We start from the raw sequence: 15,227 nt of genomic DNA, 5'->3' as shown, positions 1-15,227 counted from the left end.
AGTTGAACCACCACCACTGCTTTGATTAGTAGATGACATGTTCTTCCTCCTGACCTGTACCCCATACCTCACACAGAAACTCCAGTGTATGTCATGCTTTTAAGAGGGTAAAGAATAATCTGCAGGTATAACATCTGGAACAATGAAAGTGGAATTTGTAGAAAAATCTAACCAGTTAAAGTAAAAACCAGTTAACCTGGAACACCTACCACACAAACCATTAAAGAAAAGACTGGGAGGGCCATAACAACAAGGACAAACGTCAATGATGCATGTTTTATAGAATCTACACCTTACTAAACGTTGACAGAATGTATTATACTGTAATGGACGGGATTATGAGTTAACTTGGCTGTTGTGTTATTAATGTTATTGTGTTCAGAACTGCCACACTGTTAAAGCAAAGACGCCCTTAAACCTGCAACAATGTGATTTACTGAATGTCCTTGAATGTGTCAGTCGTGGACTGTGACACTAACACTAACTGATACTGAGAAAAGGTTCCTTCACACAAAGGAATCATGGCACACACACCTGTTTGTGTTTCTTTAGCTGCAGTGTAGTTTGCAGAGAGTAGAGCTAGAGTGTGTTCACCAGCACTGGCTCAGGTGTGTCAGCAGAGTGTGAATATTTACCTGTGCTATGCATTAGCTGATATGACATGCTGCATATAACACAAAGACGCAAACTATTATTTCTTATGTGAGAAAGACTCCCACCCCTGACGTTTCTGTAGTTCTCCTCACTCTTCCTGTGTATAACAGCTAACACACAGGAGTGGAGATCTGCTTTCCAACACTGCCATTTAACTCATTCTTTGCCTAAATCGTTTAAACCTGTTTAACTCTTTCTTTCTTTTCTTTAACATTATCTGTGACTTGTTTTCGACTCATATCCCTGCACATATTTAAACTGTTGTAAGTTTAAAGTTTGGGAGCAAACTTTTTCCAGCAGAAAGGAAACATTTATAGTCTTTCTCTGTTTCCAAACAACGATTTCAGAGCCCTCACAGCTTTCAGTAAACATCCTCCAACAGTCGGTGTGTGCTGCTGTTATCTCGCTCATTTTAAGTTTTATTCAGCACTGCTTTGTGGTGTGAACAAAAGGGATGAGCAGCGAGAAAAAGAAAAGAACGAATTGAGAAAAAAAGGCAAGAAAAGCTGAGAAAATGAAGACATGAAACTAAAAGAGTCTGACAGGCAGACAAAGAGAGAGAATAACCACAGAACAGAAAAGCTGCACATTTAACAAAAGCGTGACTGGCAGGGTGAGGTCAGCAGCCGTGGCTTTTGTCCTACATCTCTGTTACCTGTTACACTCATTTTTCTTTTACAATACTTCTCTGGTTTCTTTGCAATGCTGTTAGTCACTGCCTTCAAAATAAGTTTTCAGACTGCATAACTTAAAAACAAAGCATGTTATTGATGTGAAAATCTGTTTGGTTTGTATCTGGTTGCTTTGAGTTGTACCGTCCATTTCCTGTCTTCTGCCTCGAGTCCAGAGGGACTCAGAGCAGGGTCACTACATCTCCATCTTCAAAAAGCCAGTTAAGGGTGTTGTTCAAGTCCAACTCAGTGTGTGTGTGTGTGTGTGTGTGTGTGTGTGCCTGCCAAGCATCAAAGTGATATCAAACATCAGACTCTGAAAAGGGCTGGAGAGAAACCCTGACCTCTTTCAAAAGAAAGGGAAGGAAAAATTCTTTAAGCAGGGACTCACTGTTGTCTGTAGACACTATAAATGTGTTGGGTGTTGTGTCTCTTCCTCCACCTCCATTTTCAAAGGCTCCGTATCCCTCACTCTCCTGAAGCTGCCAGTTTAGACCAAACAGGTGCATGGCTGCAAAGAGGAGCAGACGAACAGGGGGGCAAAATGTTTAGTGTTCAGCAGTAATCTATTAGACACTCAAATATGCAAGCGAACACCAGTCTAACCATTCGCTCACCTCCACACACACACACATAAACAAGCATCAGGTGTGTGTTTGTGTTAAAGCATCAGACAACTTTAGACATCAAGCTCATCTCCTGCTACATCTCAGTTGAGAAATAAGTAGGATAAAAAGTGAAACGAGTATCCACCAGCTACAGAAACATCCACAACCACACAGCTCATCACAGATCTCAGCTCAAACTGTTGTTCACTCCTACAGGACAAGGAGCCTCAGAATTATGTTGAAACAAAATGAGCAAGCGTGTCACATGTTTCAGATCACAAACAAACCTGACTAACACTGAACATGCAGTTTTAAATGAAAATCTGATTTATTAAGTGAAAAACAATGGACCCTGTGTGAAAAAAGAATTGCCCAATAATAAGTTGTGCTGCTGGCAGCGAGAAGAGTAAGTGTTTGCGATATGGATTTCAACATCCCCGCGGAGGAATGTTGTCCATGTCGTCTTTCTATAAAATTGGAGGGTTATGAGAACAGCCTGTTTAAGGTCACGCCAGGTCATCCAGATCCTGAAGCAGCAAAGCAACAGCAGCCCATCATACTACGACCACCATATTTGACCTTTTTATGGAATGCTGTTCCTTTTGCACCACATGTAACAGGATGCAAACCTTTCAAAATGTTTAGATATTATGCCATAATTCCACAGAATAGTTTCCAAAAAGTCTTGTGGATCATGAACACGTCTGTGTGTTCCTTTAGTCAGCAGAGGTTTGTTCTTTGGAACTCTGCCAGTCTTTATCTCAACCTTGAATCATGAACAATATCTTATCTGAGGCAAGTGAGAGCCACGGTTCTTTGATGTTGGTCTGGGTTCTTTGATGTTGGTCTGGGTTCTTTGATGTTGTTCTGGGTTCTTTGATGTTATTCTGGGTTCTTTGAGGTTGTTCTGGGTACTTTGATGTTGGTCTGGGTTCTTTGATGTTGTTCTGGGTTCTTTGAGGTTGTTCTGGGTTCTTTGATGTTATTCTGGGTTCTTTGATGTTGTTCTGGGTTCTTTGATGTTGGTCTGGGTTCTTTGATGTTATTCTGGGTTCTTTGAGGTTGTTCTGGGTTCTTTGATGTTGTTCTGGGTTCTTTGATGTTATTCTGGGTTCTTTGAGGTTGTTCTGGGTTCTTTGATGTTATTCTGGGTTCTTTGATGTTGTTCTGGGTTCTTTGATGTTGGTCTGGGTTCTTTGATGTTATTCTGGGTTCTTTGAGGTTGTTCTGGGTTCTTTGATGTTGTTCTGGGTTCTTTGAGGTTGTTCTGGGTACTTTGATGTTGGTCTGGGTTCTTTGATGTTGGTCTGGGTTCTTTGAGGTTGTTCTGGGTTCTTTGATGTTATTCTGGGTTCTTTGATGTTGGTCTGGGTTCTTTGATGTTGTTCTGGGTTCTTTGAGGTTGTTCTGGGTTCTTTGATGTTGTTCTGGGTTCTTTGATGTTATTCTGTGTTCTTTGATGTTGGTCTGGGTTCTTTGATGTTATTCTGGGTTCTTTGAGGTTGTTCTGGGTACTTTGATGTTGGTCTGGGTTCTTTGATGTTATTCTGGGTTCTTTGAGGTTGTTCTGGGTACTTTGATGTTGTTCTGGGTTCTTTGATGTTGTTCTGGGTACTTTGATGTTGTTCTGGGTTCTTTGAGGTTGTTCTGGGTTCTTTGATGTTATTCTGGGTTCTTTGATGTTGTTCTGGGTTCTTTGATGTTGGTCTGGGTTCTTTGATGTTGGTCTGGGTTCTTTGAGGTTGTTCTGGGTACTTTGATGTTGTTCTGGGTTCTTTGAGGTTGTTCTGGGTTCTTTGATGTTATTCTGGGTTCTTTGATGTTGTTCTGGGTTCTTTGATGTTGTTCTGGGTTCTTTGATGTTGGTCTGGGTTCTTTGAGGTTGTTCTGGGTACTTTGATGTTGTTCTGGGTTCTTTGAGGTTGTTCTGGGTTCTTTGATGTTATTCTGGGTTCTTTGATGTTGTTCTGGGTTCTTTGATGTTGTTCTGGGTTCTTTGAGGTTGTTCTGGGTTCTTTGATGTTATTCTGGGTTCTTTGATGTTGTTCTGGGTTCTTTGATGTTGGTCTGGGTTCTTTGATGTTATTCTGGGTTCTTTGAGGTTGTTCTGGGTTCTTTGATGTTGTTCTGGGTTCTTTGAGGTTGTTCTGGGTACTTTGATGTTGGTCTGGGTTCTTTGATGTTGGTCTGGGTTCTTTGAGGTTGTTCTGGGTTCTTTGATGTTATTCTGGGTTCTTTGATGTTGGTCTGGGTTCTTTGAGGTTGTTCTGGGTTCTTTGATGTTATTCTGGGTTCTTTGATGTTATTCTGGGTTCTTTGAGGTTGTTCTGGGTTCTTTGATGTTGTTCTGGGTTCTTTGATGTTATTCTGGGTTCTTTGATGTTGTTCTGGGTTCTTTGATGTTGGTCTGGGTTCTTTGATGTTATTCTGGGTTCTTTGAGGTTGTTCTGGGTTCTTTGATGTTGTTCTGGGTTCTTTGAGGTTGTTCTGGGTACTTTGATGTTGGTCTGGGTTCTTTGATGTTGGTCTGGGTTCTTTGAGGTTGTTCTGGGTACTTTGATGTTGGTCTGGGTTCTTTGATGTTGGTCTCGGTACTTTGAAGTTGTTCTGGGTTCTTTGATGTTGGTCTGCGTTCTTTGATGTTGGTCTCGGTACTTTGAAGTTGTTCTGGGTTCTTTGATGTTATTCTGGGTTCTTTGAGGTTGTTCTGGGTACTTTGATGTTGGTCTGGGTTCTTTGATGTTATTCTGGGTTCTTTGAGGTTGTTCTGGGTTCTTTGATGTTATTCTGGGTTCTTTGATGTTGTTCTGGGTTCTTTGATGTTGGTCTGGGTACTTTGAAGTTGTTCTGGGTTCTTTGATGTTGGTCTGCGTTCTTTGATGTTGGTCTCGGTACTTTGAAGTTGTTCTGGGTTCTTTGATGTTATTCTGGGTTCTTTGATGTTGTTCTGGGTTCTTTGATGTTGGTCTGGGTTCTTTGATGTTATTCTGGGTTCTTTGAGGTTGTTCTGGGTACTTTGATGTTGTTCTGGGTTCTTTGAGGTTGTTCTGGGTTCTTTGATGTTATTCTGGGTTCTTTGATGTTGTTCTGGGTTCTTTGATGTTGGTCTGGGTTCTTTGATGTTGGTCTGGGTTCTTTGAGGTTGTTCTGGGTACTTTGATGTTGTTCTGGGTTCTTTGAGGTTGTTCTGGGTTCTTTGATGTTATTCTGGGTTCTTTGATGTTGTTCTGGGTTCTTTGATGTTGTTCTGGGTTCTTTGATGTTGGTCTGGGTTCTTTGAGGTTGTTCTGGGTACTTTGATGTTGTTCTGGGTTCTTTGAGGTTGTTCTGGGTTCTTTGATGTTATTCTGGGTTCTTTGATGTTGTTCTGGGTTCTTTGATGTTGTTCTGGGTTCTTTGAGGTTGTTCTGGGTTCTTTGATGTTATTCTGGGTTCTTTGATGTTGTTCTGGGTTCTTTGATGTTGGTCTGGGTTCTTTGATGTTATTCTGGGTTCTTTGAGGTTGTTCTGGGTTCTTTGATGTTGTTCTGGGTTCTTTGAGGTTGTTCTGGGTACTTTGATGTTGGTCTGGGTTCTTTGATGTTGGTCTGGGTTCTTTGAGGTTGTTCTGGGTTCTTTGATGTTATTCTGGGTTCTTTGATGTTGGTCTGGGTTCTTTGATGTTGTTCTGGGTTCTTTGAGGTTGTTCTGGGTTCTTTGATGTTATTCTGGGTTCTTTGATGTTATTCTGGGTTCTTTGAGGTTGTTCTGGGTTCTTTGATGTTGTTCTGGGTTCTTTGATGTTATTCTGGGTTCTTTGAGGTTGTTCTGGGTTCTTTGATGTTGTTCTGGGTTCTTTGATGTTGGTCTGGGTTCTTTGATGTTGTTCTGGGTTCTTTGAGGTTGTTCTGGGTACTTTGATGTTGGTCTGGGTTCTTTGATGTTGGTCTGGGTTCTTTGAGGTTGTTCTGGGTACTTTGATGTTGGTCTGGGTTCTTTGATGTTGGTCTCGGTACTTTGAAGTTGTTCTGGGTTCTTTGATGTTGGTCTGCGTTCTTTGATGTTGGTCTGGGTACTTTGATGTTGTTCTGGGTTCTTTGATGTTGGTCTGGGTTCTTTGATGTTGGTCTGGGTACTTTGATGTTGTTCTGGGTTCTTTGATGTTATTCTGGGTTCTTTGATGTTGGTCTGGGTTCTTTGAGGTTGTTCTGGGTACTTTGATGTTGTTCTGGGTTCTTTGATGTTGGTCTGGGTTCTTTGAGGTTGTTCTGGGTACTTTGATGTTGGTCTGGGTTCTTTGATGTTGTTCTGGGTTCTTTGAGGTTATTCTGGGTACTTTGATGTTGTTCTGGGTACTTTGATGTTATTCTGGGTTCTTTGAGGTTGTTCTGGGTACTTTGATGTTGTTCTGGTACTTTGATGTTGGTCTGGGTTCTTTGATGTTGTTCTGGGTTCTTTGAGGTTATTCTGGGTACTTTGATGTTGTTCTGGGTACTTTGATGTTATTCTGGGTTCTTTGAGGTTGTTCTGGGTACTTTGATGTTGTTCTGGTACTTTGATGTTGGTCTGGGTTCTTTGATGTTGTTCTGGGTTCTTTGATGTTGGTCTCGGTACTTTGAAGTTGTTCTGGGTTCTCTGATGTTGGTCTGGGTTCTTTGATGTTGGTCTCGGTACTTTGAAGTTGTTCTGGGTTCTTTGATGTTGGTCTGGGTTCTTTGATGTTGGTCTGGGTACTTTGATGTTGTTCTGGGTTCTTTGATGTTGGTCTCGGTACTTTGAAGTTGTTCTGGGTTCTCTGATGTTGGTCTGGGTTCTTTGATGTTGGTCTGGGTACTTTGATGTTGTTCTGGTACTTTGATGTTGGTCTGGGTTCTTTGATGTTGGTCTGGGTACTTTGATGTTGTTCTGGTACTTTGATGTTGGTCTGGGTTCTTTGATGTTGGTCTGGTACTTTGAAGTTGTTCTGGGTTCTTTGATGTTGGTCTGGGTTCTTTGATGTTGGTCTCGGTACTTTGAAGTTGTTCTGGGTTCTTTGATGTTGGTCTGGGTTCTTTGATGTTGTTCTGGTACTTTGATGTTGGTCTGGGTTCTTTGATGTTGTTCTGGTACTTTGAAGTTGTTCTGGGTTCTTTGATGTTGGTCTGGGTTCTTTGATGTTGTTCTGGTACTTTGATGTTGGTCTGGGTTCTTTGATGTTGTTCTGGTACTTTGAAGTTGTTCTGGGTTCTTTGATGTTGGTCTGGGTTCTTTGATGTTGGTCTCGGTACTTTGAAGTTGTTCTGGGTTCTTTGATGTTGGTCTGGGTTCTTTGATGTTGTTCTGGTACTTTGATGTTGGTCTGGGTTCTTTGAGGACGGGGACAAACACTTTTTCTTAGCCCTGTATTTTCATCTTTTATTTCATTGTTCCAGTTTCTGTTTGTTTCAGAGGGTTTAGTCCTCCTGCGTCTTTCCCCCTCTGTTATATAATTTTATGCCTTTCCCTGTTAATGGTTATTTAGCTCCTGTTTTATTTTGGTAGTTTATTTACCCCCAGTGCCTTGCATTTATTAGCTGAAGCTATTTTTTCTCCCCTTATGAAACATTTTGTTATTTGGATTTTGTGTTTTCTTCCTCATTTTTAAAATACAGATAGTTTTTTGTTTTATTCCATCTGTCTCAGGGTTCCTTTACCTGTAACCGTTGTCTTGTTGGCCATCTCATTGTGTTGGACTTGCCAAACAATTCAAAACATCCTAGTACACAGGCAACAGTTTTTCAATTCAACAAAAGTCTGTAAAGATGACTTCTAGATTTAATTATAGACATAAAAAAGTTGTAAATTTGTTATGTATCTGAGGAAATCTGTAGTGCGGGATTAATTTGATCCAGATCAAAATACTTTTTCTATCATCAAGCCCAGAGATAATCAGATGTCTGTCTGAAAGGAAACCCACACTCAGCCAGGCACATAAACTGTTTTTACAGTATCGCAGTTATCTTTTCATCTCCAATAAGTATGATGCACATGAACATGGAGTGCTATTTATAAAACACTTCACATTTTTGATTGACAGCTTTATTTTGAACAAATATAAATAAAATGAAAAACAAAATACATTTAAAAATAAAAAAGAAAGCAGAAGTTATAAAACACACAAACAAACATTAAGTTCCCATCAATAACTCTATCTACATGCTCCAAATGGAGAACGACGAATTCATCTACTCTTTTTAATACTAGTTAATAATTTACCAATTAGTGTTCATAATCTAGACACACATAAAACACTATCACACTTGTGATACCTTGTAAAAACAGTCTTTTCCTGTGTTTACTAAGCACTTTGACATCCACAGCTTATCTTGATGTTTGTGTTTTCTCCTAAATAGCTTGATTGGATAATTTGTTATGACACAAAAATATAAATACAACAATGTTATAACAATTGTATCATTAGCATCTTTTTCATTATTTATTTCACTTCTAGTCTCATTGCACATTCAGAGCAGTTGTTTTTACAAGCCACATTTATTCAAACTTAAACAGCACTTTGTGTCTGTCAAGCTCACCAACAAACAACTTTGAGCTTCAGTATGTCCAAGGACACTTTAACTCTCACACAGGACCAGGTAAAGACTAAACCACTAACTGGCAGATTGTTCTACCTTCTGAGCTACAGCCACCACGTCACTGCTTCAGACTACATATCACATTTAACACTTCATATATTTAGTGAGTTAGAGGATCAATAGGGGGTCCATGTCCCTCTTTCGGACACTCCCATAGGGCTTAAATCTGGGACTCGCAGCCAATTGCTCTTAGAACTGAAGAACCTTCTGGGATGAAATGCCTTCAAGAAAACTTACAGAAGTTCAGACGATTTTCTTTCCAAGCTCCTTAGGCTGAACAACACCTTCATCACAAAATACAGGTAGCTGCTTTAAAAACAGAAAGGTTAACAACTAATATAATCTGTTGATATATCCTGTGTGACAATCTTAAGCCAATTTTTTTTTCCAGAGCTATTTATTTCTAGGATCAACATTATTGTGACACATGACATTGTTCTAATAGCAAAGCTCCACCTCTATAATGTCTCTACTGTCTGGAACTTAAAAGAATTCGTGAATATCTGATTTCTGCACTCTCACTGTAATACATATTACAGTGAGTTGTGTCAAGGACCAATTACTGATTTAACATGGCAACATTTATTGAGAGAAACCCCTGCTGTGGATCCTCCTACGACGCTCAACACACACTAATGCAGTTATTCTGCACACACATAGACAACCATCTGCCTCATTAAATTAGAGCCCTGCTGTGCTAGCCTGTTACCCACAACCCCTCATAGTGAGCCATGAGCAAAGGGTCATGGGAGAGTGCTGGCTAATCAACAGCAGCCTGAATGTGCATGTGTCGGCGTCTGTGTGAGTCATAAGGTAAGAGGATAATGGCGAGGGCAACGATCATGCGAGAGCGAAAAACCAGTAGAACAATCTTGTGGATTTAAAGGTAGATTCAATCTAAAAACTATACATTCATCCATCACATGGTGTCAGCAGCTTTCTGCTACCAAATATTTCATATTATTTAGATATTTTATATTACCTTTGTGGAACTGACAACATAATGAGAAGAGTGCAATAGAAACTTCATTGTGGAAAAGTCTGCAGCATGAAGAAGACTGACTACCCCAAAGCAGACCAGGGCTTCACTCTGAGCCCAGTTCAGCCCACCCACAGTGACAGCGGCCACGCTGTCTCACCTCTAATGTCCAGAATATTTACAGAGGAAAACATTTAACTGCTGGTCTGTTGTAGTCACAGTGCTGTACGCTCATGTGAAGCTGGTTAAAATGAGCAATCCCCTCAGGTCAGTGCTCAGAATGTATAACAACTCTATGTCAGCAGGTGTGAGCACATTTCTCAGGAAGCGTAGTAAGCTACAGTTTACTTCTGAATCTTGTCCAATTAAGTCTTTATCACCGTGTCCTCTGAAATCAAGGCTCTGTCGTTGAGCTGTCGTACATGCATGGTCAGGCCTTCTTGGCAGTTTCTTTGTTTTTTAAATCCTGTTCTGTTTGGCAGCATTTGCAATCAGAATTATGATCTGGATGCACAGTTGTGCCAAAAACATTTTGCTTTTCCAAGATTTTATGAATCTAGAGGCTCCTCTTTTTCTTTTATCTGTTTATTGATTGATTTCTATCGGTGTTCTTCCAGTCACTACATTATATGTATAATATAATGTCATATAATAAGACAATGTAATAATATATTGGCTTCCCTTCATTGGCTCCCTGTTAAATCCAGAATTCAAAATCCTGCTCCTCACATACAAGGTCTTAAATAATCAGGCCCCATCTTATCTTAATGACCTTGTAGTACCATATCACCCTATTAGAGCACTTCGCTCTCGCTCTGCAGGCCTACTTGTTGTTCCTAGAGTATTTAAAAGTAGAATGGGAGGCAGAGCCTTCAGTTTTCAGGCCCCTCTTCTGTGGAACCAGCTTCCAGTTTGGATTCAGGAGACAGACACTATCTCTACTTTCAAGATTAGGCTTCAAACTTTCCTTTTTGCTAAAGCATATAGTTAGGGCTGGACCAGGTGACCCTGAATCCTCCCTTAGTTGTGCTGCAATAGATGTAGGCTGCCGGGGATTCCCATGATGCACTGGGTGTTTCTTCTTCACTCACTATGTGTTAACAGACCTCTCTGCATTGAATCATATCTGTTATTAATCTCTGTCTCTCTTCCACAGCATGTCTTTATCCTGTCTTCCTTCTCTCACCCCAACCAATCACAGCAGATGGCCCCGCCCCTCCCTGAGCCTGGTTCTGCTGGAGGTTTCTTCCTGTTAAAAGGGAGTTTTTCCTTCCCACTGTTGCCAAAGTGCTTGCTCATAGGGGGTCATATGATTGTTGGGTTTTCTTCTGCATGTATTATTGTAGGGTCTACCTGACAATATAAAGCATCTTGAGGTGACTGTTGTTGTGATTTGGCGCTATATGAATATAATTGAATTGAAAATTGACAATGGCTAAACTGACAGGAAGAATAGAAAAAGGGAAGTTAGGAGAAAATATAATAAAAGGATAGCACACAAATAGAAATGCACAATGTAATGTACCAATGCTGCATATCTAATAAAAACCAAACAGAAGGAAAAAGAACATATAGCACCTGGGACGCAGAAATATGAAAATGCACAGAAACATAAATCACCAATCTTCTTGTTGTGTGTGTGTGTGTGTGTGTGTGTGTGTGTGTGTGTGCGTGTGTGTGTGTGTGTGTGTGTGTGTGTGTGTGCGTGTGTGTGCGTGCGTGTGTGTGTGTGTGTGTGTGTGTGTGTGTGTGTGTGTGTGTGTGTGTGTGTGTGACTTCACTGTGAGGGCTAACTGTTTTTAAGCCAGAAGAAACCCACAGAGAAGTCTTATGGAGAGCTACAGGGTGACCCCTGCAGGCTGAGCTATAGAAGCCTGTTTTGCCCCTTGTACTACCTACAGATACTCACGCTGAAAATCAAAATTATGCAACTTGGCAGCCGAAAACTGCACTGTAACACAAAATAGTACTCAGTGATTTGTGTGGCCCCCATGTGCAGCATAAGGGCTCCGAATGAGATGACAGATGACATCCTGGGTGTGGGGAGGGTTCTCCTCTCAGGGGATCTGGACCTGGGCATCAATGAGCTGCCTGCATGCTCTCACCACATGAAATAGTCATTCACCAGGAAGAACCTAGGACCGACTCTACCAGCATAGGGTCTGACAATGGATCCAAGGAGTACAGCCGGTACCTGATGGAAGTCAGGGTGCCATTAAGTAGCCTGCAGAGGTCTGTGCATCTGTGGCCCTTCATGGTTGTGCCTCCCCAGAACATCATGCTGAATGAAGTTACAGGCAGCAGAACGTTCTCCATACCATTGCACATTTGCAACATGTGCTCAGGGTGTACCTGCAAAAGGCACAGGGTGCCCATGGTGGGACTGCCAATTCCTTTATTCTATGGCAAATGCCAGTAAGCCTCCATTGTGCCAGACAGTGTTCACAGAGCCCACTAGAGGACGCTGAACCCTCAGGCTTTCCTCAGGAGCTTTGGTTTTGGTTGGAGACATTCACACCAGTTGGAGGTTATTTTGTAGGGCTCTGTTCCTCGTTGCACAAAGGAGCAGATACTTCTGCTACAGGACTGCACCTGTGCAGTTACCTGTCCAGCTATCCTAGAGTTACTGCCTGTCTCCTGAAATCTCCTCCATGCCCTTGAGACTGTGCTGGTAGCAAAATGTCAATATTGATGTGCTTTCCTGGAGGTTTTGGACTACCTGCACATCATTTCTAGAGTCCAGGTTTAGGGGGTGACTATAGCTCAAGAGGTAGGTCGTCTATTAATTGGAAGGTTGATGTTTTTATCTCTGAATGCTCCAGTCTGCATGCCAAATATCCTTGGGCAAGATACTAACTCCATGTTGCTCTCCATTGCATCCACTGCAGTGTGAATGCATGTGAATGTTAAATAGAAAGAAAGTGCTTGTATGAAAGGGCGAATGAGGCATGAAGCGCTTTAAGTGGTCAGGTAAAGTAGAAAAACACTATACAAGAATTAGTCCATCAGTCCAAGTATCGCCTTACGCTACCAAAGTGACCGTAGGCAAATGCAAAACTAGTAAAAAAAAAAAAAGCAATCTCGAGGAGGCAAAAAGTGTCAGTGGACCACCTGTAAAACTTGTTTTGGGGGTTGGTCTCGTTGCGGTGACTGCTCCTGTAGTTACGTTTCAGGTTTTTCCTTTATAGTTTCTTCATAGTTGTGACTAATATATCTAATACTTGTATTGATAAACTATGTATTGATAGACTGTGTACCGGGCAGCATCAGTGCAGAGACGCCAGCAGGAACAACAAACTGATTCACAAAGTTGGAACCATCAGAGTCAGTGAGTCCCAGGAGGTCACTGAACAAGCTCCAAACTGCTCTCCATCATGGACAGCTGATGAGACGCACCGCTCCACACTACCGAGGCTACAGAGCTCCTTCAGACCGGTTCAACCTGCTTCAGGTGATCATTCCTGTCTCTATAAAACTGAATAATAACTTCACTCTGTGGCAGATACAAGATGAATGTGACAAATATGATTCCACCCACCTGTTTTTTTAAATTTATAGTGCACGTGTTATTTATTAACACAAAGTCTAACACTCTTACACAATGTCAGTTTTACTTTGACAGTTTTCTAACTTAAAATTGACTTTGTTCTTTCACTGGTGTGTATATATGTTGTTTACTGTAGGCTCCATCCATCCATGCGTTGTCTCATCTGTTTCTGAGTTTCTTCATGTTACAGGAGGATATGTTTGTATTTGAGGTCTTTAAGCCTTCTTCACTTTGTCAGCAGCTCTGGCAGTAATCAGACCAGGGTGAGTGAAGCTAAGCTTTCCCAGAAATGTGGCCAATCACAGTTAATTCATTATTAACAAGGAGGGTCGGGAGGGTCCCTTCAATTCAAATATTATAGGCAGATTACATCTTTTGTATGTACTTAGGTTATCTTTATATAATTTTAACATTTGTTTCATGACTTGAAATATTTAAGTGTCATGAATATGCAAAGAATTCCAAAGTCAGGCCTCTGGGAAAATACTTTTTCACAGCACTGTGTCTTCCCTGGCTTCACACTCACTTTTTGTCGATTCCTTAGTTCAGACAGGAAGTTTATTTTCCCACCTTATGACATTTATTTCTTAAAAAGCGTTCTTCTTTCCGCCTTGTATCTCAGATCACAGCGCGGTCCTGCCTACCACCCACTCCTGCTCAGCTATGCAGGACTGTGGTTACTGTTACTGCAACTTTTCTGAAATGGCTCTAACGTGGGCCTCGCCTAATGTGACTTGCATTTAGCAAATAAACTCAACGTAATCAAACTGTTACTCAGTATGACGTTAGCTTGTAAATGGCCTGCATTTGTATAGCGCTTTTCTAGTCCATAGGACCCCAAAGCGCTTTACACTACATTCAGTCATCCACCCATTCACACACACATTCACACACTGGTGATGGCAGCTACATTGTAGCCACAGCTGCCCTGGGGCGCACTGACAGAGGCGAGGCTGCTGGACACTGGCGCCACTGGGCCCTCTGACCACCACTAGTAGGCAAACATGGGGTTAGTATCTTGCCCAAGGATATTTGACATGCAGCCCGGAGGCAGCCTGGGATCGAACCACCGACCTTCTGATTAGTGGCTGACCTGCTCTGCCACCTGAGCTACAGCCACCCTTGTAGTATCAGGGCCACATGAATAAAAACACAGATATCACCGAGCATTCTGAGAATAAAGTTGAAAGTACCAGATTAAAGTCGTAATTCTATTTCCAGAAAAAAGTCAAAATGTGGACATTACAGTCGCTCCCCCCTCCCTCCCCCGACCCCCTCCCCACCCACCAACACCACACCGCCCACAAAGCCAGTGGCGAGGGATCTACATGTCCAAGGACCGTCTGAGCTTCAGCTGTAATTGCTTTAGTTCTATTGTGGGAATCAATGACCTTTGGAAAAAGAAAAACTCCCCTCTGACTCTGTTTTTTCTCTTCTTCCTTCTTGCACACAATCTAACAAGGAGTAAATTGCTTTGACAGTTTGAAAGTGTTGCAGGGGAGAAAGAAAAGCACTGAAGGGCTTTTTATGACCACAGACGGCAGGAATTCACAGTAACAGTGGACACAAATACAAGATTTCATTTGTCATTCAGTGGCATTATAGGTGTGTGTGTGTGTGTGTGTGTGTGTGTGTGTGTGTTAGCTTACCGATGCAGTAACAGAGCATGACAGACAGCAGTACAGACAGACCTACTGCACTGAGGGCTGTACACCTGAGAAAAAAGGAAACAAAGGAAACAAAGGTTGTAACACGTGTCACAGTTTTCTGGAGTAATTTTGGAAGCACTCATTTATTTTAATTACCAATCCCACCATCTTATTGGGGATTGTATTTATTTTTGCAAACAAACGTTAGCTCCAGCTTGAAGCCTTGTGTGACCACTCCCAAAATACCTCATGCTACTTCCTAACATTGGTCATTTTATCTGCATCATTGGACACTGCCGATAAAATATATCTGCATCTCTGTGTCTGTGGAAGATAACATCTGATCAGAGTTTCGCCCTGCACCGAGTGTTTCTGGTTTGTGTGGAACTTGCAAAAGGAGAGTTAAAGGATATAAAATAGTTACCAAGGCATTACAATAAGCCACAAATCTGTGGTAGGCAAACAAATAGCAGAGTCAGCTGTTCTCTAGATTCTACTTTAAAGTCTCAACACATGAAAGCATTCATGA

General features: G+C 41.5%; 1 protein-coding gene across 1 annotated transcript in view; it reads right to left on the bottom strand.

The window, feature by feature from the left end:
- The window catches only part of tenm3 (teneurin transmembrane protein 3), a 351,882-nt gene that overhangs the window by 89,695 nt on the left and 246,960 nt on the right, over positions 1 to 15,227 (bottom strand). Inside the window, exons 9-10 of the mRNA XM_085458328.1 lie at positions 14,699 to 14,763; positions 1,717 to 1,836 (exon numbers count right to left, since the gene is read on the bottom strand). Of these exons, the coding sequence (XP_085314454.1) occupies positions 1,717 to 1,836; positions 14,699 to 14,763 (185 nt within the window). The remainder of the gene's footprint in view (positions 1 to 1,716; positions 1,837 to 14,698; positions 14,764 to 15,227) is intronic.

The sequence above is a fragment of the Copadichromis virginalis genome, linkage group LG6 (genome assembly GCF_057382275.1).
Source record: "Copadichromis virginalis isolate Kocher_CV1m ecotype Utaka linkage group LG6, C_Virginalis_male_GT1.1, whole genome shotgun sequence".
NCBI classification, from domain to species: Eukaryota; Metazoa; Chordata; class Actinopteri; order Cichliformes; family Cichlidae; genus Copadichromis; species Copadichromis virginalis.
The sequence above is the reverse complement of the archived record's forward strand: the minus strand, read 5'-3'. Positions and strand labels throughout refer to the sequence as shown.